Source organism: Nerophis ophidion, linkage group LG14 (assembly GCF_033978795.1).
Source record: "Nerophis ophidion isolate RoL-2023_Sa linkage group LG14, RoL_Noph_v1.0, whole genome shotgun sequence".
Lineage (NCBI taxonomy): Eukaryota > Metazoa > Chordata > Actinopteri > Syngnathiformes > Syngnathidae > Nerophis > Nerophis ophidion.
The window spans coordinates 39,028,790-39,053,698 of record NC_084624.1 but is presented as its reverse complement, the minus strand read 5'-3'; the positions used below and the strand labels follow the sequence as shown (position 1 = coordinate 39,053,698).

Below are 24,909 nucleotides of genomic sequence, written 5' to 3'. Positions count from 1 at the left end.
GGAAAGGGTAAGGACGGGAAGGATCGTGTACACAAGGGCACAAAAAGAGGGGGAAAACAAAAGGTATTAAGTAAACCATGAATTAAAATTTTTTTTCGAGACATTCAGCAGAAAAGACAAGTGAAGCAAATAAAGTGGTCCACATTAAGTCCTTTTGTCCAGGCCACACACGGCCCAAACAATGATTGGTCGACACGGTTCTGTTCAGTGCTCCATTCATCCATTGAAGGCCCACAGGGAGCAACAGGGGGGTATAATCCTCTTGGAAGATATAGGAAGTATTCTCAGAAGAGACACGTGAGAAACATTGTCTTCCTTCTGTCAGATGTGTGCACACTGCACGGGTGTCACTGCCTGGCCGATGGTTTACTAAAGAAACTCGTCAACCTGACCAGCATGTTAATCAAGAAAAAAAACATAGTCTGTCCAGCACACGCTAACACGATGCATTCATTACTTTGTTAGTTGCAGCAATAAAAAGCCTCACAGCCAAACTGCACGTTTGTAGCAAAAAAACTGAGCGTGAAGAACAAAAGGCGCGGCCCAGTGGACTTAAATCTTAATGTCTCTCTGCAAAGGGGACCATCCCCTCTGAGAGACATAGAACTGATTTAATAACCTCGCAGTCCACAAATGTGTCCTCTACAACTAGTAAAAGCACTACAACAAGTAAATGTACTACATTAATGTCTGTCACACTAGTTTGTAAAAAAAACTGCTAAGTTTAAATATAAAAGTATTTGAATTTTCAACTTTTTATGGATCATGAGGTTGTTATGAAACAGTTAGCATGAAAACCAGACGAGTTAAAGCTGATTTTAGAAGACAAGTTTGCATCTGCTAGCAAATCAGTGCCATTTGCATTCCCAGCAAATAAAATGTCTTAATGCAGGATCAAATTACCTGTAAAATATTTTATTACTCAAACTGTCCTGCATTTTGTGTATGTATGTATATGTACAGTATATATACATGCTGTACGTGCGGTGAACTAAATAAACACCAGGTGAGGGATGCATACTTTTTTTTTTCTTAAATTCATATGTGCAGCTCTATTCATTGTTAATTTAGGTTGCACATTAGAGAAACAGGAAAAAAAGAGAGTTATTCGCTTTCATAAAAAAAATGATCATAATGATATTATGATATGATAGACAGTTCCAAAAATTATTTAATAAAGTCGTAATTAAATACTTTTTGGTCCCATTTGCTTTTAAAAAAATATCAAGTATTGTGAGTGTACCTTACCTTTCTGTATTTGTATCTGAAGCAGCAATAGTTATCCTCCATAAAAACATACTTTGTATGATCGCATTCATTTTGTCTTAAAGTCCATTTTAGAGAAGTATTTTATCTTGGATACAGTATATAATCCTCCATATTGGCAGAAACATTCATTTAATTTAATGTCATTCCAAAAAATTAAACACTATTTTTGCATCTGACAAAAAACACCCACAAACGCTGGCTTACTCTAATAAATAAAGTGGAGTCGGGTGTCTTGGTTGCTTTGTTGGGTCTGCTCCTGTCTCTGGCCATGCTCCCTCCACCCCAGCGGACGATGGCGTGGAACACCCCAGAGGCCACCACAGTGGATATGTTTCTTTTACTTTTTATTCATAGCTAGTATGTAGAAGTGTCTGGTTGTATCTGCTGCTTTAATGTCCTCTGTGTTCTTTGATGTTTCCCTCTTACACACATGGAAGAGGGATGTGTACCATGGCTATGAGTTGTTGTTTTTTCCCTTGGCCTCAGTCTGCACCTCCTCTCCAGGGCCCAGGCTAAGACCGATTTTTTTTATTTTGTTTTAATCTTCTATTCCCCCTCCTTGTTTACCTGTATCTCATCTTTTTTGTAAGGGGCGCTGGAAGCCGGCAGACCCGTCAGCGATCCTGTTCTGTCTCCCTGTAATGTTTGTCTAAACTTGAATGGGATTGTGCTGAAAATTTTAATTTTCCTGAAGGAACTCTCTTGACGGAATAAATAAAGTACTATCTAATCTAATCTAATCTAAAAATGCCATGTTTGTTATGAATACAGTTAAAAAAAAAAAAGAAAAGATAAAAGGCTGGCTTCTGCTGGAGAGACCTGTGTCTGCTTGCTTGAGGGCCCCCACTTCTCCAAGTGTGGCGAGTCAGAGTACTGCAAGTTGATAATATATCGCCCCCTACCTTGAGGCATAGGTACATGCTGCCTCATGGCCTGCCTTTTTCCCGTGGCAACAAGCATGCGCCCCCCTGGCACGCACACGCCCAATACACACTGTGTGTAGCCGTGGAGGCACCGCCTGTGTCTGCCTCACTTCTCGTATGCTGCGTTGTTTTTTTACAGGAAACATGGAATTTCCGCAATTTTGCCCATGAAAATTATCAAAATATACAGGAACCACACCAAAATCACATAGAAAGCATAAACCAAAAGAGAAATATTAAAACTTATTTTATTTTATTACTTTGTTTTGGAACAACTCATGGTTAAGCCACCTGGTGGCAGGTGAGGCACTGGTATGTACATATGTGTGTATATGTATATATATGCTGAACCTTTGACAAAAGCTCAGTCGCATGAGATAGACCAATAATTCATTTATAGTGGTTCAATAAGTGAATTATCAGATTTACAGTTAAAAAAAGACAGAAACTTAAGTCTTACCTTGGTCTTTCCAAGCTGCCACTCGATGCCGGTACTGTCGTAACGCTGCAGCAGCTGGACGCAACTCTCCCTGGCATCATCTGGCACAAGTGTGTTTCGCATCAGGACCTTGTATCTGCAGAGACACAAAAGGTCTTGTTGGTACCTGGTGACTCATTCAGCTCCAACATGCCGGCTGGTACCGACGATACCATGACACCGACCTGCAGCAGAACTCTTGGAAAGGCCTTCGGATGGGAAAGCCGCTGCGTCGAATCTTGACCGTCTCCAGCATGCCGGAATACCTCAGCTGGTTCAGAACCACCGCCTGGTCGAACTGGTCAGGCATCTGGAACAGACAACAGACAACATTCTTTTACTGAATGACCGTCTTCTAGTTTTTCAGACCCATTTTTGAGTCTGGACTGAACTACGAATACTTTCAGATCATCTCACACTGATTGTCTTAGTGCACTTACAGTGTACACAGTATACTAATTAAAGTCTACAGAAGTATTACGTCATTATAGAAAAGGGGAAAAAGCATACAATTATCCAAGATGTCTTGCTAAGATGAATGATGAAGATTTTAGTCTAGCTTAACCTATCCTTGATACACATATTGATTGTTTATAAAGATTAAAAATAAAGGCAATGGTGTTCACTACTTGACTTTTACCATCTTCAACATTAATGTGTGTCACAAAACTGTTGCTGACATCATCATCACAGCACTATCTGTACAGAAGAAAAATAACCACTTTCCCGGGGTCTGCTGTGGGCGTAGAGGGACTTGGGGGGGTCAGGTTGGCGGGGTCTCTCAATCAGGGGATTCTTTCATTGCCACCGTAAAGCCCCTTTCTTTATTCAGCACCCTGATGGCATATTGATGGCGCGTCAGAGATGTCCACTGTGACTGAATGTCAGCCTTTAAGTCTCACAGCCCCATTAGCATAAAATCATTTGCATAATTGAACAAAGGCGCGTGGTGTGAGGAAGGCGACATCCACATCCCGATTTCTTCTTGCCTTTGCGACCACCTTCTGATCCACTTCTGGCTGCTTCCGGTCAGCTCGTCTTCCTCGTTAGGACGAACATCATCAATGATAGTAAAAGTGTTGAGCAGAAAGTTGAAAACCGAGTGCGTCAACAAAAAGAGAAGACACTAACGAGAGAAAGCAGAAAACTATGTCCTCAAACATCTCAGTCTTCATGAAACACAATAATGTCCAGGAGCATTACACTCTTACTGGGGGACAACAATGTCCACAAACATCTCATAAGGGAGAACAATGTCCTTGAACATCTGTGTCTTCATGGGGAAAACAATGTACATAAATATCTCAGAGGGGACAACAATGGCAACAAATATCTCAGTCTTCATAAGAGACCACAATATCCCTGAACATCTCAGTCTTCATTGAGGACGATGCCCACAAAAATATTAGTCTTCATGGGAGACAACAATATACACTAATATTCCTGACTTCATGGGGGACAACAATGTCTACAAACATCTACGTCTTCAAGGAAGACAACAATATCCATAGCCATTTCAGTCTTCATGAAGGACACAAACATCTCATAGGGGACAACAATGTCCACAAACATCTCAGTCTTCATGAAGGACAACAAAGTCCACCAACATTTCATGGGGTTCAACAATCTCCACTAACATCTTAGTGTTCATGGGGAACAACAACAACAACAACATACACCTCATAGTGGACAAAAATTTCAACAAACATCTCATGGGGGACAAAAATGTCCACAGAAATCTTAGTCTTCATGGGGGACAACAATGTCCTCAAACATCTCATGGCAGACAACAATGTCCACAAGCATCTCAGTCTTTATTAAGGACAACAAGGTCCACAAACATCTCAGTTGGGACAACAATGTCCACAAACATCTCAGTCTTCATGAAGGACAACAAAGTCAACTAACATTTCATCGGGTACAACAATGTCCATGAACATCTCAGTCTTCATGGGGGACAACAATGTCCACGAACATCTCAGTCTTCTTGGGGCACAACAATGACCACATACACCTCATAGTGGACCAAAATGTCAACAAACATCTCATGGGGGACAAAAATGTCCACAAACATCTTAGTGTTAATGGGGGGCAACAATGTCTACGAACACCTTAGTCTTCATGAAGGACAACTAAGTCAACAAAAATTTCAGTCGTCATGGGGGACAACAATGTCCACGAACATATCAGTCTTTTTAAGAACAACAAGGTCCACAACATCTCATGGGGGACAACGATGCCCACCATCATCTCAGACTTCATGGCAGAAAACTATGACCACATACATCTCATAGTAGACAAAAATGTCAATGAACATCTCATGGGGGACAAAAATGTCCACAAACATCTTAGTGTTCATGGGAACAACAATGTCTACGAACACCTTAGTCTTCAGGAAGGACAACAAAGTCCACAAACATTTTAGTAGTCATGGGGGACAACAATGTCCACGAACATCTCAGTCTTTCTTAAGAACAACAAGGTCCACTCCATCTCATGGAGGACAACAATGCCCAGAAATATCTCAGACTCCATGGCGGACAACTATGACCACATACATCTCATAGTGGACAAAAATGTCAATGAACATCTCATGGGGGACAAACATGTCCACAAACATCTTAGTGTTAATGGGGGGCAACAATGTCTACGAACACCTTAGTCTTTATGAAGGACAACAAAGTCCACAAACATTTCAGTCGTCATGGGGGACAACCATTTCCACGAACATATCCGTTTTTTTAAGAACAACAAGGTCCACAACATCTCATGGGGGACAACGATGCCCACCATCATCTCAGACTTCATGGCAGAAAACTATGACCACATACATCTCATAGTGGACAAAATGTCAATGAACATCTCATGGGGGACAAAAATGTCCACAAACATCTTAGTGTTCATGGGAACAACAATGTCTACAAACACCTTAGTCTTCAGGAAGGACAACAAAGTCCACAAACATTTCAGTAGTCATGGGGGACAACAATGTCCACGAACATCTCAGTCTTTCTTAAGAACAACAAGGTCCACACCATCTCATGGGGGACAACAATGCCCAGAAATATCTGAGACTTCATGGCGGACAACTATGACCACATACATCTCATAGTGGACAAAAATGTCAATGAACATCTCATGGGGGACAAAAATGTCCACAAACATCTTAGTGTTAATGGGGGGCAACAATGTCTACGAACACCTTAGTCTTCATGAAGGACAACTAAGTCAACAAAAATTTCAGTCGTCATGGGGGACAACAATGTCCACGAACATCTCAGTCTTTTTAAGAACAACAAGGTCCACAACATCTCATGGGGGACAACAATGCCCACAAATATCTCAGACTTCATGGTAGGAAACTATGACCACATACATCTCATAGTGGACAAAAATGTCAATGAACATCTCATGGGGGACAAACGTGTCCACAAACATCTTAATGATCATGGAGACAACAATGTCTACGAACACCTTAGTCTTCATGAAGGACAACAAAGTCAGCAAATATTTCAGTCGTCATGGGGGACAACAATGTCCACGAACATCTCAGTCTTTCTTAAGAACAACAAGGTCCACAACATCTCATGGGGGACAACGATGCCCACAATAATCTCAGACTTCATGGCAGAAAACTATGACCACATACATCTCATAGTAGACAAAAATGGCAATGAACATCTCATTGGGGACAAAAATGTCCACAAACATCTTAGTGTTCATGGGAACAACAATGTCTACGAACACCTTAGTCTTCAGGAAGGACAACAAAGTCCACAAACATTTCAGTAGTCAAGGGGGACAACAATGTCCACGAACATCTCAGTCTTTCTTAAGAACAACAAGGTCCACACCATCTCATGGAGGACAACAATGCCCAGAAATATCTCAGACTTCATGGCGGACAACTATGACCACATACATCTCATAGTGGACAAAAATGTCAATGAACATCTCATGGGGGACAAACGTGTCCACAAACATCTTAATGATCATGGAGACAACAATGTCTACGAACACCTTAGTCTTCATGAAGGACAACAAAGTCAGCAAATATTTCAGTCGTCATGGGGGACAACAATGTCCACGAACATCTCAGTCTTTCTTAAGAACAACAAGGTCCACAACATCTCATGGGGGACAACGATGCCCACAATAATCTCAGACTTCATGGCAGAAAACTATGACCACATACATCTCATAGTAGACAAAAATGGCAATGAACATCTCATTGGGGACAAAAATGTCCACAAACATCTTAGTGTTCATGGGAACAACAATGTCTACGAACACCTTAGTCTTCAGGAAGGACAACAAAGTCCACAAACATTTCAGTAGTCAAGGGGGACAACAATGTTCACGAACATCTCAGTCTTTCTTAAGAACAACAAGGTCCACAACATCTCATGGGGGACAACAATGCCCAGAAATATCTCAGACTTCATGGCGGACAACTATGACCACATACATCTCATAGTGGACAAAAATGTCAATGAGCATCTCATGGGGGACAAACATGTCCACAAACATCTTAGTGTTAATAGGGGAAAACAATGTCTACGAACACCTTAGTCTTTATGAAGGACAACAAAGTACACAAACATTTCAGTCGTCATGGGGTACAACCCTTTCCACGAACATATCAGTTTTTTTAAGAACAACAAGGTCCACAACATCTCATGGGGGACAACAATGCCCACAAATATCTCAGACTTCATGGTAGGAAACTATGACCACATACATCTCATAGTGGACAAAAATGTCAATGAACATCTCATGGGGGACAAACGTGTCCACAAACATCTTAATGATCATGGAGACAACAATGTCTACGAACACCTTAGTCTTCATGAAGGACAACAAAGTCAGCAAATATTTCAGTCGTCATGGGGGACAACAATGTCCACGAACATCTCAGTCTTTCTTAAGAACAACAAGGTCCACAACATCTCATGGGGGACAACGATGCCCACAATAATCTCAGACTTCATGGCAGAAAACTATGACCACATACATCTCATAGTAGACAAAAATGGCAATGAACATCTCATTGGGGACAAAAATGTCCACAAACATCTTAGTGTTCATGGGAACAACAATGTCTACGAACACCTTAGTCTTCAGGAAGGACAACAAAGTCCACAAACATTTCAGTAGTCATGGGGGACAACAATGTCCACGAACATCTCAGTCTTTCTTAAGAACAACAAGGTCCACACCATCTCATGGAGGACAACAATGCCCAGAAATATCTCAGACTCCATGGCGGACAACTATGACCACATACATCTCAGAGTGGACAAAAATGTCAATGAACATCTCATGGGGGACAAAAATGTCCACAAACATCTTAGTGTTCATGGGAACAACAATGTCTACGAACACTTTAGTCTTCAGGAAGGACACCAAAGTCCACAAACATTTCAGTAGTCATGGGGGACAACAATGTCCACGAACATCTCAGTCTTTCTTAAGAACAACAAGGTCCACTCCATCTCATGGAGGACAACAATGCCCAGAAATATCTCAGACTCCATGGCGGACAACTATGACCACATACATCTCAGAGTGGACAAAAATGTCAATGAACATCTCATGGGGGACAAAAATGTCCACAAACATCTTAGTGTTCATGGGAACAACAATGTCTACGAACACCTTAGTCTTCAGGAAGGACAACAAAGTCCACACACATTTCAATAGTCATGGAGGACAACAATGTCCACGAACATCTCAGTCTTTCTTAAGAACAACAAGGTCCACAACATCTCATGGAGGACAACAATGCCCAGAAATATCTCAGACTCCATGGCGGACAACTATGACCACATACATCTCATAGTGGACAAAAATGTCAATGAACATCTCATGGGGGACAAACATGTCCACAAACATCTTAGTGTTAATAGGGGAAAACAATGTCTACGAACACCTTAGTCTTTATGAAGGACAACAAAGTCCACAAACATTTCAGTCGTCATGGGGTACAACCCTTTCCACGAACATATCAGTTTTTTTAAGAACAACAAGGTCCACAACATCTCATGGGGGACAACAATGCCCACAAATATCTCAGACTTCATGGTAGGAAACTATGACCACATACATCTCATAGTGGACAAAAATGTCAATGAACATCTCATAGGGGACAAACGTGTCCACAAACATCTTAATGATCATGGAGACAACAATGTCTACGAACACCTTAGTCTTCATGAAGGACAACAAAGTCAGCAAATATTTTAGTCGTCATGGGGGATAACAATGTTCACGAACATCTCAGTCTTTCTTAAGAACAACAAGGTCCACAACATCTCATGAGGGACAACAATGCCCACAATAATCTCAGTCTTCATGGAGGACAACAATTCCCACGAACATCTCAGACCTTACGGCGGACAACTATGACCACATACATCTCATGGGGGACAAAAATGTCCACAAATGTCTTAGTCTTTGTCATGGTCTGGGGGAGGGGTTGAAGATAGCTATTCTACTTCTCTGCTAAAAGACTGAGCTCTAAAGCCATTGAAGAGGACAAAAGGGGGCAAGAAAGTCCACTCCTGTGGGCTTTGGTAAGTAAAAAAAAAAATAAGACAAGCCAACTAATTTATGACGACATCAATGAGGTCAGGTTAGAGGCAAGAAAAAAATCCCAAAAAACTGTTGTTTGTGTATCAATTGTTGTACATGTGTACTTACACTTATTATTGTTAGTACATAGGTGTGTTTACACTAAGAAGTATGTTAAAATGCATTACACTGTTAGTGACTGGATGTGGCAGCACTTAAAATTGTGACTTTTGAGGGTAAATATAGTTTTGTACTTTCAGTAAGTGTATATCGACACAATATAGGACAGGACTACACTGTCAACATTGTCACTCATAGGAACTAAGAACACAGAGTACACAATATTGTGTTTGAAACCATAGCAAAAGTCACAAGGTACCTCTTTTGTCATAAACACTACGGACACCAGAGGGCAGTTGTAGTGATGTTTGCTATGGAGAGTTAGTTGTTTTGGTACAATGTTGGTGGAATGTCCGAAATATTCCAAGTTTCAATCGCAATAATGCTTCAAAAGTAAAAGAGACACCAGTTTATTGAACTGAAAATGATTGGGATTGTCCTCTCCAACAGAACTGATGTAAAAGTTTATTTGAGGACTAATGAGTATATAACAAAAAGTTTTATTTATAGTCGACCGGAATGAGCTTGCAGAGATTTAAACAAAGCCTTTAGTCGGGCCTCTTTGCCACCTTTAAGGAACATGTGCAGTTTTTTGACTTGATTTATGCAGATGCGACAATGTTGTCAAGGTGACCCTCCTTTACAGAACTGCAAAAATGAGTGACACATCTGTAATGTGCATGTCAGGCCACCAGTTGCTGATGTCACTTTCTAAAGAAACAAGCTTAGTGTTTTTCCCGCTATTTCATCAGCGTGGTGGAGCCTCAACTACACCACCCTGCCAAAAGTATTAAGTTTTCTATACAACGCAAGATGACAACTCGGAATGCAGCCTTTGGTTATTTGTTAAAGGAGTGATCTAACGGTTGGCTTGATTAATCTAGTAACTGGATCAAACACACTTTATATCCTCAATGCATATTTTAGGGAAAATAATTTAAACAAACAAAGATTGTTCTGCTTGCCATAACCTTTATTCTTTTTTCTAATAAATGCACACCACCGACATTGCACTTTTAACATGTGTGCAATGATAATTGTAATTTTTATTTAAACTGCTTATTGCCACAAAAGGCACCCAAACACACCAACTCCCATGTGCGCTCGATTGCAGCACCTGTGCAGAAGCTATGTTTGCATATTTAAAGTTCGGTGCACTCTGTGCCATCTAGAGTTTACACACTTTTTTTACCCGGAGGTACACTCATTTTTATTATAGTTTCTTAATCAAAGCAATAGAATATAACATTGAATTATTTTTTCCTAATGGAATCAAACGATTTATGATCGCGGCAGCCCGAATGACAATGGGATTATTTCATACACAGGGCAACGTTTTGTTTAATTAAACAAAACTACGCATTTTCTCATGACAGTGTGTCATATCTTTCTGTCTCACCATGGTCCCGTTGACAATTTATCATGTGTTCTCCATATAGCACGTGGAGGAGCGATCACATTCATTCAATGAGATGTGTTTATTTGGACTTATCATTTTATAATATTTCTATTATGAAAGTCGTAGCTGTGGAGCAGCTGTTGCAATACAGTAGTGACACACACACACACACACACACACACACACACACACACACACACACACACACACACACACACACAGAGAGACAAGCGCTGTGTGCATATGTGCGCCCTTTTTTCCCCAGTGTCGAGGAGCAATTGCGTTAGAGTAGGCTACACTGCGCACATGCATGTCACACTGTGAACCCGGTAGAAACACTGACCCTGCACAGACATCACAAACAATAATGTGTCGCTTCCTAAACTATTTCCAGGCCTCAAAGTAGATTTGTAGTGTAAACGAGCACTCAAACTGAGATCAGGTTCATTAGCTTGAAAAGGCCCTCAATGCTTCTGCCATGTGATCAGCACGTCAACAGGACAAAGTGTTTGGATCCACCGGAAAATGCCACACAAACATCACAACAGTTCATCAGGAAGATGAAGAAATAACTTAAACTTTTGTTATCACCTTACTGACTACACTTCATCTTCATGTCGCCGCACTTCAAGGCCAGCCTTTGTATAACAGCAACAATTCCATGCTGTACACATACTAGTCTATACACGATGTATTACTGCAATGCCCATCCATCAATTTTCTACCGCTTATTCCCTTTTGGGGTCGCGGGGGGCGCTGGCGCCTATCTCAGCTACAATCGGGCGGAAGGCGGCGTACACCCTGGACAAGTCGCTACTTCATCACAGGGCCAACACAGATAGACAGACAACATTCACACTCACATTCACACACTAGGGCCAATTTACTGTTGCCAATCAACCTATCTGCAATGGTTATATGTTATACACATACCGGTACATACATGATGTATTATTGCAATGGTTATATGTTATACACATACCGGTACATACATGATGTATTATTGCAATGGTTATATGTTATACATGTACTAGTACATACCTGATGTATTCCTGAAATAGTTCCATATTATATACATACTCGTACATACATCATGTGTCACTGCAAAAGAGCCATGTTATTATACACATTCTAGTACATACATGATGTATTTAAGCAATAGTATGCTAACAGGAATCCACAAAAAACACACTGACTGATTGCATTGAGAAGCGAGCTTCACGTGCGCGTCCAAGCTGATAAAACACATTCTTCCACTGTACACACACATTCAGAAACACACACGCGGGCACACAAAATGCATCAGGTCTCACCGTGCATCTTTGCTTCAAATCCTGCAACAGCACAGTCACGGACAAAAAGATGCAAAACTTCAAGAAGACACACTCTGTCTCATAAGAGTCAAACTGACACACACACACTCTCTCGCTCTCTGTGACCTAACAAAGGGTCTCAAACACTCCCACTGTGGAGAAGGGAGGGACATGGTTACCATGGCGATAAGTCTCCTGCTGAGGCTAATTTGTGCAAGACACTTGTAGGGCCTGGCAGAGGGATATATGTGTGTGTGTGTGTGTGTGTGTGTGTGTGCGCATGCACAAGAGAGGCTGTTTACGTTCAAACGCCAGTCTTAGGACAAGTCAGTGAATTAATTCTAGTCATTCTTTCATTCATCCTAAGACTTTCATTCATTCTGAGACTTAAAGGCTTATTAGATTTGATAAGTCTTACGATGGCAACAAAGAATAGTTCATTAAAATACCTAGACTAAAAAATCACTTCTAGTTCCTTTGTTCTATAACAACAAGACAGTTGGAGGATGTTGTTTTTTCCTTTTTAGTTTCACAAGATTTAGCTAACAAAGGCAAAATCAATGGTAAGAGTGTTTATTTATGTGTCATTGTCCACATCAGATGGTGCACAGTCAATAATTATTGATCTTTCACAAAGTCCATAAAGCATTTGTGAAACTGCGGTGTTTACACTGCAGGCCAAAGTGGCTCGAATTAGATTTTTTCAAAATCAGATTTTTTCCAGCCGACTGTTTATACTGCAAGTAAAATGTGATATTTATTTGACACCAGTGTAAACATGCAAAGTCCCCAATGTGGCCCCTCCTCGATGGCTGTCTTGAGTTTCCAATAAGTTCTACAACTCTTATTTTTTTGTGATAGATAGATTGGAGCACATACTTGTTGGTCACAAAAACATTCATGAAGTTTGGTTCTTTTATGAATTTATTATCCTCCTTTTTCAATGTACCATTTACTCTCTGTAAAGCACCCAGTTCCATTGGCAGCAAAACAGGCCCAGAGCATAATACTACCACCACCATGCTTGACGGTAGGTGTGGTGTTTCTCGGATTAGAAGCCTCACCTTTTCTCCTCCAAACATATTGCTGGGTATTGTGGCCAAACAGCTCAATTTTGTTTCATCTGACCACAGAACTTTCCTCCAGAACGTCTTATCTTTGTCCATGTGATGTCAGATTAAACAAAAATTGGGCTGTATACAGAGAGTAAATGGGACAATGAAAAAGAAGAATTACCTCCAAATTCTTCAAGACAACTTAAAATCATCAGCTTAGAGGTTGGGTCTTGGGCGCAGTTGGGTGTTCCAACAGGACAATGACCACAAACACACGTCAAAAGTGGTAAAGGAATGGCTATATCAGGCTAAAATTAAGGTTTTATAGAATAGCCTTCCCAAAATCCTGACTTAAACGTGTGGACAATGCTGAAGAAACAAGTCCATGTCAGAAATTAGCTGAACTGCACCAATTTCGTCAAGAAGAGTGGTCAACAATTCAACCAGAAGCTTGTGGATGGCTACCAAAAGCACCTTATTGCAGTGAAACTTGCCAAGGGACATGTAACCAAATATTAACATTGCTGTATGTATACTTTTGACCCAGAGAGATTTGCTCACATTTTCAGCAGACCCATAATAAATTCATAAGGGAACCAAACTTCATGAATGTTTTTTGTGACCAACAAGTATGTGCTCCAATCACTCCCAAAAAAATAAGAGTTGTAGAAATGATTGGAAACTCAAGACAGCCATGACATTATGTTTTGTACGGGTGTATGTAAGCTTTTCACTACGACGGTATGTGTAATATAATTGGGAGGGTTCTTATCTTTTTATGGCTGTTAAATAGAGGAGACGGCTATCTATCTTCGCGTGAATCTACATTAGCTTTATTTTTCAACTCACTTACGTCAACAACTTACCCGATGTACGTATACAAATAAGTCAATATGCCACAGCGTACAAGTCATTTCAAGTCCTTCAACAAATTGTGCACAATTTACTAGTGATGCATCGAAATCGAATGTCGTGATGTGTGTTTTTTGTCTTTTCCTGCGCACACAAATGACATACAGTAGCTCGAACAAAGATGAGGCAACAGTCACAATGGAGGTCCCATTCAGGTCGCATTCCCCTTTAGACTATAGTCACTTTTGAAAAGATCAGATTCCAATTGGATTCGGACTATCACCTTATGTGGACCAAATCTGATGTGAAAAGACCAGATTTTAAGCACTTTGGAGTGTTTACAGTAGCAAAAAATCCGAACTGTGTCACTTGAGGGCAAAAAAATTGGATTTGGTATGCAGTGTAAACAAGGAATTGTGACATCATACAACAATCAATAGGACTCATGGTAATAATATGAAACAATGTTAATGCTAACACTTGCCTAATGTCATCTTGTTAACTTACTGCAAATGTTGACATTGAGTAATTAAAGTGCACAAAAACACATTATCTTAAACACTGTATCCTGCTCACTGACACCTACCTGCTCAGAACTGGAAGTTCTATACAGTATTGAGTTAAGGTTTTAATACAATTAGCGGAGGCGTCACCCGGGCAACAAACTATCATCCGTGATCTCATCAAGGATGATATTATTTGGCATTCATGTAATTAATACACGGTTTAAAAACATATTGCGTAAATACAATGCAAAAGAGCTGACAACAAATAAAAGTAGTGAATTATATTTATATAGTGAAGTGAATTATATTTATATAGCGCTTTTCTCAAGTGACTCGAAGCGCTTTACATTGTGAAACCCAATATCTAAGTTACATTTTAAAACCAGTGTGGGTGGCACTGGGAGCAGGTGGGTAAAGTGTCTTGCCCAAGGACACAACGGCAGTGACTAGGATGGTGCAAGCAGGGATCGAACCTGCAACCCTCAAGTTGCTGGCACAACCGCTCTACCAACCGAGCTATACCGCCCCAAGTACTACTTTTTAGGAAAATAATACTAAAAAGTAGAAAAATGATACATCCATGCAGCTATAGTTAATTTTACTTGCCAAGACATACTAAATTAATATTTGTATATTTACAAATTAACAGGATTTTTAAGATTAAAAAAGGCATCTTTAGGATGTTGCAGAATCTTTAAACATAATTTTATACGCAGGTAAAACCTAAATATCTTATTCGAATAGTTATTTTCTCATTTTTACATTTTTGAACTAGAGTAGACAAAATATAATTGTTCATGCTCAAATGAAGATTATGATGTAAAGTCATTGACTAAAATTTAGTAAAGAGCTCTTAAATCTAGGGAAATTTCTAGATTTTTTTAAAGGTCTAAGCAAGTGGCGAATAATTTGCAGTGTACTTGCTTCAGTAAGTATAATATGTGCAATGTGTATGTACTTAGTTCCTGATTGGACCCCAACCCGACTCACCTTGTGTGTGTTAGGTTTGATGCATCGGATGAAGAAAGGATTGGAGGTGCTGAGTGTGGCCATCAGGGCGTGCAATGAGTCCTGCAACGCAACACTTGTGTTAGTTCAACGCTTTTAAAGGAGAGTTGCACATTTTAAACATTTTGGTCAGCTTTTCGAGTATGTTAAATGATTTAATCATAAAAATAATAATAATGATGATACTAATATAGTAAAGACTAATAGTAAAGCATGTTACATATACCACAAAGCTGAAATATAGGTTGATTTTTCATTTACATGTGTTTAATAGCTAAACATTTTTTCATCCTTTAGACTACTAAATAAATTCAAATCTAAAGAATATCAATCCCCCCCTAAATTTTTCGTATATGGCCCTTAGTGTAAAATGAATGCACAGCCTTATGTTGCATGCTGCGTTTTTGACCCACTTTGAAGTGGGAGCTAACGGTGGGTCGTCTGTGCTTGCAGCTGCTCTTCAGAGTGTCCTGCTTGTTGCGACTCAGCACGTGCTCAAAAAGGTCGTAGACAAAGTCCAACCTGGAGGAAGACATTAGAAACATGACTGTAAATTACTAACTCTCCTGGAGGTATCAATAAAGTACTATTTATCTATCTATCTTAATACACACTGAAGTTCACTTTGTTGGCACACAAGAACTCAAAGCCGTTGGTGCTTAAATAATGGTGGATGGATACAACATGTGCAACACATACAGTGGAAGACTAAAATACTACTATGCAATACATATACATTATCCATCTATTTTCTACCACTTGTCCCTGGTCACAGGGGGGCAGATGCCTATCCAAACTGCACACGGGTGAAAAGCAGGGAACAAACACCCTGGTCAAGTGACCACCTCATCCCAGGGCCAACACAGATAGACAAACGTTTACACACAAATATGCTACTTTGTTCCTATTAAATTAATTCTTCCTAACACTTTTTAGTCCAGAACAAATGTACTTTGATATAAAGAAAGAACCTATTTTGATGTAAAATCATTGGAAACATTAATTAATGAGTGGCTTTCATAGCAATATTAGGGCCAAACCGAATGATTTTTTTGACACCCTATTAAATTCGTTACAATTGTTTCATGGATTTTAAATTAGCTTAAATGGTAAAAAAAATATTAATATTTTGGAAAATATGACGCTTAACTGATCCTACGCCATTTAGGATCATATCCTGGGTTAGTCGCATGACAAAACAACAGCTAAATTATTCCTATAAGTCACTCTACGCTGCTGATCCGCTTGAGATGGTTTCCTGTGGATGGGACTCTCACTGCTGTCTTGGAGCCACTATGGATTGAACTTTCACAGTATCATGTTAGACCCGCTCGACATCCATTGCTTTCGGTCCCCTAGAGGGGGGGGGTTGCCCACATCTGAGGTCCTCTCCAAGGTTTCTCATAGTCAGCATTGTCACTGGCGTCCCACTGGATGTGAATTCTCCCTGCCCACTGGGTGTGAGTTTTCCTTGCCCTTTTGTGGGTTCTTCCGAGGATGTTGTAGTCGTAATGATTTGTGCAGTCCTTTGAGACATTTGTGATTTGGGGCTATATAAATAAACATTGATTGATTGATTGACTTAGGAACTTAATGAGTTCTTCCATTTTTCAAGTGACTTCATATGTATTAATGTTAGGCTGTGATTGTGTAACATTACAAAACGATATCTATGTTCATAATAGAGTGTCTTGATACAACTTTATCACATTCGATACAACACCAATATTGTTGCCGCTGCCATATCAGATGGAATCATGCATACCTGTATTATTTTGTAGTGTTGTATGTTAGACCAAGTTCCTGGGGGTGCAGATCACTGACAATATAACCTGGTCCCTATTGTAAAAAGAGCCCAGCAGCGCATGCACTTTTTGCGTCGGATGAAAAGAGCACAGCTCCCTCCCCCCATTCTCACCACATTCTACAGAGGCACTATAGAGAGCCTACTGACCAACAGCATCTCTGTCTGGACAGGGGACTGTAATGCCTCAGACTGGAAGTCTCTCCAGAGAGTGGTGAGGACGGCGGAAAAGATTATCAGGTCTCCTCTTCCTCCTATCCAGGATATCGCAAAAAGCCGCTGCCTGACCAGGGCTCAGAAAATCTGCAAAGACTCCTCCCACCCCCACCAAGGACTGTTTTCACTGCTGGACTCTAGGAAGAGGTTCTGCAGCCTCCGTAGCAGAACCTCCAGGTTCTGTAACAGCTTCTTCACTCAGGCCGTAAGACTCTTGAACGCATCATAATTAAATTATCCCCTCAACTCCCCCCAAAATGGATTAACTCGCTGGAATAAAAACGACAATATAACGTACATCCATAAAGATGGACACATGTGAAAAAGTGCAATGTATTTATCTGTACAGTAATCTATTTATTATATCTGCACCTTATTGCTTTTTTATTATTATCCTGCACTACAAAGAGCTAATGCAACAAAATGACATTCTTATTTGTACTGTAAGGTTCAAATTTGAATGACAATAAAAAGGAAGTCTAAGTCTAAGTCTAGAAAAGGCTTGATCTGAATTATTTAAACAGAGAACAATAATAGGTATTTGAAACATTAACCTATTTATTATTATAATACCAGTACAAAGGAAAAACAAGTTGACTTTATATGCTTAATTTTGTTTCATTGTAACTATTAAACCAGTGCTTGTCAACCTTTTTTCAGTGATGTACCCCCTGTGAATATTTTTTTAATTGAAGTACCCCCTAATCAGAGCAAAGCATTTTTGGTTGAAAAAACGGATGAAGAAGTAAAATACAGCACTACGTCATCAGTTTCTGATTTATTAAATTGTATAACAGTGCAAAATATTGCTCATTTGTAGTGGTCTTTATTGAACTATTTGGAAAAAAAGATATAAAAATAACCTAAAGCTTGTTGAAAAATAAACAAGTGATTCAATTATAAATAAAGATTTCTACACATAGAAGTAATCATCAAGTGCCCTCTTTGGGGATTGTAATATCCATCTGGATTCATGAACTTAATTCTAAACATTTCTTAACAAAAAAAAAAAAATCCTTGAACATCAATTTTTGTGGAACATGTCCACAAAAAAACCTAGCCGTAAACACTGAATATTGCATTGTTGAATTTCTTTTCACAGTTTATGAACTTATATTCATATATTGTTGAAGTATTATTCAATAAATATATTTATAAAGGATTTTTGAATTGTTGCTAGTTTTAAAATATTACAAAAAAATCTCACGTACCCCTAGGCATACCTTCAAGTACCCCCATTTGAGAACCACTGTATTAAACCATATTCAATTGTATTTACAATCCGCAAAGTATGTGAAAATACCGTCTAAACATCACAAAAATGCCATCTCTGAATTTCTGCGGCATTTTACGTAGATTCGAGGTGGGATGACGTCATGATGGGAACACTTCTGCACTCTGAGCATATCAGCAGACTAGTCATACTGGAAATATCAAAAAATTAGAAAGATGTGCTGTCCATCATTCATAATCCCTATGCATTCTAAGTCGTAAATACATAAATAAATAAAAAGTCTGCTCACAATTGAGTCAATGGGGGCTCTTTATTCTTCTGCTAAAGTCCTCTAAATAACCAACCAAAACCCGCCAACAAAACTCTATTATTTCCATATGGTGACCTAAATATTGACCAAATATTAGCAATATTGTTATTACAAGCACTAAAGCAGACAAACTACTTTTTAGCGGTTCATTGATAACAGAGGAGGTACTAGCTTATGATGCAGCATTGAGCCGTTCAGCGTCCTGCAGCTGCTGCTGCTAATGCTACATCACGTCTCGGCATGACAAAGTTATTCTAGATTAAAATATTTCCTGTCATCAGGATAATAGGAGGATTTAGCCATGAATGTAAAAATTGTCCATCTGTGACTTTCCATTTTATCCCCAGGGATGGAGACTGACAGGACAACAAAAGATGGTCCCTGCAAGCAACAACTATTCCTTTTGACCCTTCCCATTTTGATGAATTCTTCATCAAAATGCGAAGATAGGGACATCCTAGCAGTCGTCATCACAGTGAGAGCAGACTTTGTACAGTAAGCAATCATTTCGTACTTTGTATTTCTTGTTTAGCACTCAATATATTTATTGACCCGTGGTGTTTTAGATTGCAATACTGTTCAATTAAGCACACTTATTTCATATGTCTAGCTTGTTTGCTATATTGTGCTGAGTTGTTGTGTAGCTGCGAGCTACTAGTAGCCTGTAACCTACTATGTTTATCTTTTGTAAATGGCTTTACTAAAATTACAAGAAAACACCAACCTTGTGTGATTATTGGAGGACATTTAGATGTTAACTGACTGTTGATATCCGATTTCTTGCTGATATCGGACCGATATCTGATATCGGATCGGGCCAGACCTGGATTATACTAAATTTTTTCTTTGTTTATACTTTGGGATTTGCAAACTTTACAGGGATTCTCACCTGCTCTCCCGTAGCAGGTTGAGGACGTCGTCCCTGAAAGTGTCCCTGTTCTTCTCCAGTGTCCCCCTCACGTCGTACACCACCTGAACATCACCACAAGAGGGCAGCAGAGTTTTTACCTGTTAACCTTTAACTGCGACTTAAGTAAAGAAGCCTGTGCTGAAAAATAACACGTATAGAACAAAGACGTTTGACAGTAAAGGGACGATTACTATGGAGTAATTGTTTGGTTAAACATGAGCGTGTCACCTCTCCCGCGTAGTGCTTGACTCCAAAGCAGTGAACAGCAACACGAGGTTTCACGTAGAAAGGATTTTTCTGCAAGACAAAGCAAGCCGTTTAGATGTGACGTCGGCATGACGACGTGATCCAAAGAAAGGTGTCGCTACCGAGTGCTGGCTGTGCAGTTTCTCCAGCAGCGTGTCGTCTGTGGCTTTAGGGAAGTGACTCTCCTCATTCATCAACGCCAGGAGGCCAAGTTTCTATGGAAACACATGCGTGGGGTTTACATGCGCTCGGCTGTTCGTCCACGTTCGTGCTTTTCCTGCTGTCTTGTTTGCAGGAAGACAAGCACATACCTTCTCTATTAAGTCCAAGCACTCTCCATTGTCCATCCAGTCAATGTTGGACCAGACTAGACCTTCCCTGCAGGCAGCCACAAACAATCGAAGAGTTAACTTTCTCCTAACGAGGTAAAGCAGGTGTGACCAGCACTTACTTGTTGTACTCCAGTTGCTCCAGGGAAAAAATGTGCTTGTTGAAATATTCCTGAAGCTTCTCATTTGCATAGTTGATGTTGAACTGTTCAAAGTGGTTCACCTGCACCTCAAACATGAAAGAACATCGTTAGAGTTAACTGTTGCTTACTTGGATAAATGATAGATTATCTGCTGTGCTGCACTTCTGGTGGTTCTTCTGACCCACCTCAAAGTTCTCAAAGCCAAAGATGTCGAGGATGCTGATGGACTTGAAGTCGTCTTTGCCTCGAATGCGACTGTTGAGCTTGCGGATGATCCAGTTGAAACATTGGGAATAAAGTGCCATGGCCATGGAGTCTCTGGAGTCCACAGCCTGGATGAAGACACTTCAATCCGTTTGTGCTTTCAGACTAGCCTGTCCGTGTAAAAATGTTCACTTGTAAACTGACCTGCTCTACAGTCAGAGGAGTGGAGATCTCCTCCCCCCTGAGGATCATAGACCTGTGGGTGAGAACTTCAGCCAGCTGATCTGAGTTCAGCCCCAGGAGCTCCGATGTCCGACTGAGAGCTGTGAAGGAAAACCACTCGGATCAAACCACTAGTTGGAATAGTTTACGCCACTTTGTAAACTATCTGGACACTTTGTTAAGTACATGGGTGGAGTTAACGAGCAGCTGGTAAAAGTGCGTCGAAAACTAACCAGACTTGGACGTGAGCTGTGCCCCTCCTGCCGTCATGAACTCGATGTTCCCGGCGTGGAGAATTCCCGCCAAAAGGCGAAGGATCTCGCCAATGTTCTCTTCTGTGAACTGCATGGTTCTCATGGCATTCTGGGATACACGCAATCATGTGCCATTGTAAGTAGGAGTCAAGACTGTGTTTTCAATGCATGTTTAACATTAGCATGTTAGTTTACCAGAACATCTTGAAAAGTGCCTTTGTCATTGATTGTCTTGTCAGCGGGGCAGCTGGACTGGGTCAAGTAGTGGTAACCGTCAGGTTGGTTCAGACCCAAGGCCTCTGCAACACCGCACATACGTGCGCACACACACGCACGCACGCACGCACGCACGCACGCACGCACACACACACACACACACACACACACACACACACACACACACACACACACACACACACACACACACACACACACACACACACACACACACACACACACACACACACACACACACACACACACACACACACACACACACACACAAAGACAGTCTTTTACTGCTGTATACTGTTAGTTTACATATTTGTATTTGGCCCATTCCACCAAGTTGGTGCCATTTGCTTGTAATTTTCTACTTTTTTCAAATCAAAATGAAATCTTATGAAAGTGTGTATTGTCCATCACAAGCATTTTTAACAAGCTTCCTTCTCATTTGAGTAACAGGACTGAAATAAACAGGAGTGAGTTTTTAACATAGAGAATTAGCATACACCTTCACTTATGATTGCCCAACCTTTTTTTTTTTTTTAAGGTACGAACCGTCCCGATTATTATTTTTGCTTTACGATGCAAGCAAAAATTTGGGTTAAGATCGAGCTTCAGATACTTTCCCACCAATAGTTGGCATAGCCAATACCACTGTGAATCCCGTGAGATTTGACTAATGCAGGGGTAGGGAACCTATGGCTCTAAGGCCAGATGTGGCTCTTTTGATGACTGCGTCTGGCTCTTAGATAAATCTTAGCTGACATTGCTTAACACGATAAGCAATGAATAATTCCGCTGGTAATCACAGTGTTAAAAATAATGTTCAAATTATGAACTATCCTCATGCATTTCAATCCAACCATGCGTTTTCTATCGCACCTGTCCAAGATGACGCATTAATGGTAAGAAGTATTATATTTATTATTAGTTAACTTTAGAATAACAATGCTATTAAAAATAATAAGAGACTTATTATACTCTAAAAATGTTGGTCTTACTTAAAAATGCACGCATTTAGTTGTGTTCAGTGTTAAAAAATATATGGCTCTCACGGAAATACATTTTGCAATATTTGGCTTTCATGGCTCTCTCAGCCAAAAAGGTTCCCGACCCCTGGACTAATGTAAAAATCGCTAATATTTGCTAACAGCTAGCAAGACATAACTTGGTTTTACCAACTAAGGGAGAAAAAGTTACTTTAAAGGACAGTGCTGAGAACAAGTGGATGATATCCATTGAATTAAAGAAAATAATAATTGACAAAAAATAAGCCATGTGTGCATGTAACTGACTTGGTATATTTTTCTTAAACGCAGGACAAAATGGAAGGCAAAGGATACCGTAAATGTCCGCTCTTCAAGTTGGATCAGGGTATCTGCAGGTTTCATCAAGTCAAATTTAAGTATTTTTAAGACCTTTTTAATGCCACCTTGAATGAAATTTAAGACCGAAAAAAAAAAAAAAAATCTATAAATGCAAGCGATGGTTGGGGATCCCACTGTACCACAACCTCAATGACAATCAGTCAGGTTTACTTTTTGTATGTTTATTAATAAATAAACTGATAAGCACCACTCGGCCAAACAGCTTATCAAAAATCTTGAGAGATCCAAAAACTTTGACATCCAAAGCAAACAAACCAACACCAACACCAGTAAAAACATAATAACCGAGGTGAGGGTAAAAATAAATTACATTTCATTAACACATACCGAGACCCATTGACTTGGTCGAAGAGCAGGTTTTGGATGTGAGGTGCTAATCCGTGTCTCGTAATATATGCTGTTTTATCCTTTCCGCAGGAAGATGTATTAGCAACCTGAGAATCAGGAAAAATCACACGAAAAAGATCGCCAATCCCGTCATTTGAGGTGTAGGATTGATGTTTCACCACAGTGTGCAAGATCCATAACACCTCGGATTTTAATGTTGCTGTCCCACCGAAGATTAGGGTCAGGTCAGTGCTGCTAGCGGCAGTTGTTGCTAGCTGGGTTGGCGCTGGACCCACGCAGAACTGAGAGATGCCCGGTGTTTGTTTTTGGCTCTCTGCCGCGATTTTATGCTTACCACACTGCATGTGCGATTCGACCGCTCTAATTCCCATGGTGCCAAGTTTGAAATCCCTCTTACAAAGTATGCACTTTTACTCAAAAACGTGCCCCGAAAAAAAATAAAAAAAACTGGCCCGACAATTTAAGACCATTGAGTACTGAATTTAAGACCATCTTAGGAATTTCTAATAAATGTAATACTTTATAAGGCCTTTATTTTAGACACATGAATTTAAGACTTTTTAAGGATCTGTGGATACCCTGTAAATACTGTACATCACTTCATTAAACTATTTTATTGTATAGTTTTTGATATGATAATCCTATCTAAAAGGTTTTTTTTATTCAAAAGCATGTTACACAATAACCTTGTGGAGTTTTTAAAGTGCTTCGGCACGGGAAAATTCATTTTCAATATTGATAACAAAATACTCTACAAATATTTTGGGTTAAGAGCTTTGTCACAGAGCCAGTTAGATTCATGTGTCCAGGCACATGGCATTTATGTTGACACTAAGTACACAGTGACTCAACAAAAACGTAATAATAATAATTACTTAGAAAATGTTTTTGCGATTTTAACCCCCACTAATAATGGAATAATTAATGAGTGAACTTGATGATTTTAATTCCTTTTGTTCTTCCATAGTCTGTAGAGGACAGGAATGATGCGACTTTTCTCAGTGAAATACTATTGTGTTAGTGTGACAAGACTGAGTGAAATCCCAGGGACATCACTTAAGTGTGATTTTTAACTAAAATTATTTTATAAAGAAAATTACCTTAGAGTATAGTTGAGATAAGGAGTAACACAAATAAGTAAAATATATAACATCGCTGAAGTCTTAATTGATTGTATGTTCATGGTGACCACATTTTTGTGGAGCAGATTTGGTGAAACGGGAAATGTTCTGGATCAGGTTTGCATGAGAGGGCATTACCTCTCTGCTGTTCGCTGGTTCCTGCGAGGAGAGCGTAGAAGATATGATAGTTCCTCTCGCCCTGGTTCTGACGGACAATTCGGTTCTGCGGGGACGAGATAAAAAAAATATTGTTTTCACTTTAAGATAAAGTTGCAAGCAGCGAATTAGATTTTTTCAGTCTGCAGAGGGAATAATTCTCACCTTTTCTAAGAGGTCTGAGGTCAGAAAAAGTGTTAGTCAAGGTTCATAAATGTCATTATATTTTTTTAATTCAGTGGTCATTAATTACATTTCAAATCAGATTTCAGTTTGCAGTACACTTCCTGATTTCTTTATCAG

The 24,909-nt window shown here is 39.8% G+C and overlaps 1 protein-coding gene across 2 annotated transcripts in view; it reads right to left on the bottom strand.

The window, feature by feature from the left end:
• The window catches only part of myo10 (myosin X), a 165,075-nt gene that overhangs the window by 31,018 nt on the left and 109,148 nt on the right, over window positions 1–24,909 (bottom strand). For both annotated transcript variants that reach the window (XM_061920715.1, XM_061920716.1), the window contains exons 7-21: window positions 24,772–24,785; window positions 24,589–24,673; window positions 21,564–21,667; window positions 21,348–21,477; window positions 21,097–21,215; window positions 20,874–21,020; window positions 20,668–20,768; window positions 20,528–20,594; window positions 20,339–20,431; window positions 20,199–20,267; window positions 19,950–20,032; window positions 15,910–16,018; window positions 15,479–15,559; window positions 2,856–2,980; window positions 2,653–2,767 (exon numbers count right to left, since the gene is read on the bottom strand). In XM_061920715.1, coding sequence (XP_061776699.1) covers window positions 2,653–2,767; window positions 2,856–2,980; window positions 15,479–15,559; window positions 15,910–16,018; window positions 19,950–20,032; window positions 20,199–20,267; window positions 20,339–20,431; window positions 20,528–20,594; window positions 20,668–20,768; window positions 20,874–21,020; window positions 21,097–21,215; window positions 21,348–21,477; window positions 21,564–21,667; window positions 24,589–24,673; window positions 24,772–24,785 — 1,442 coding nt within the window. The remainder of the gene's footprint in view (window positions 1–2,652; window positions 2,768–2,855; window positions 2,981–15,478; window positions 15,560–15,909; window positions 16,019–19,949; window positions 20,033–20,198; window positions 20,268–20,338; window positions 20,432–20,527; window positions 20,595–20,667; window positions 20,769–20,873; window positions 21,021–21,096; window positions 21,216–21,347; window positions 21,478–21,563; window positions 21,668–24,588; window positions 24,674–24,771; window positions 24,786–24,909) is intronic.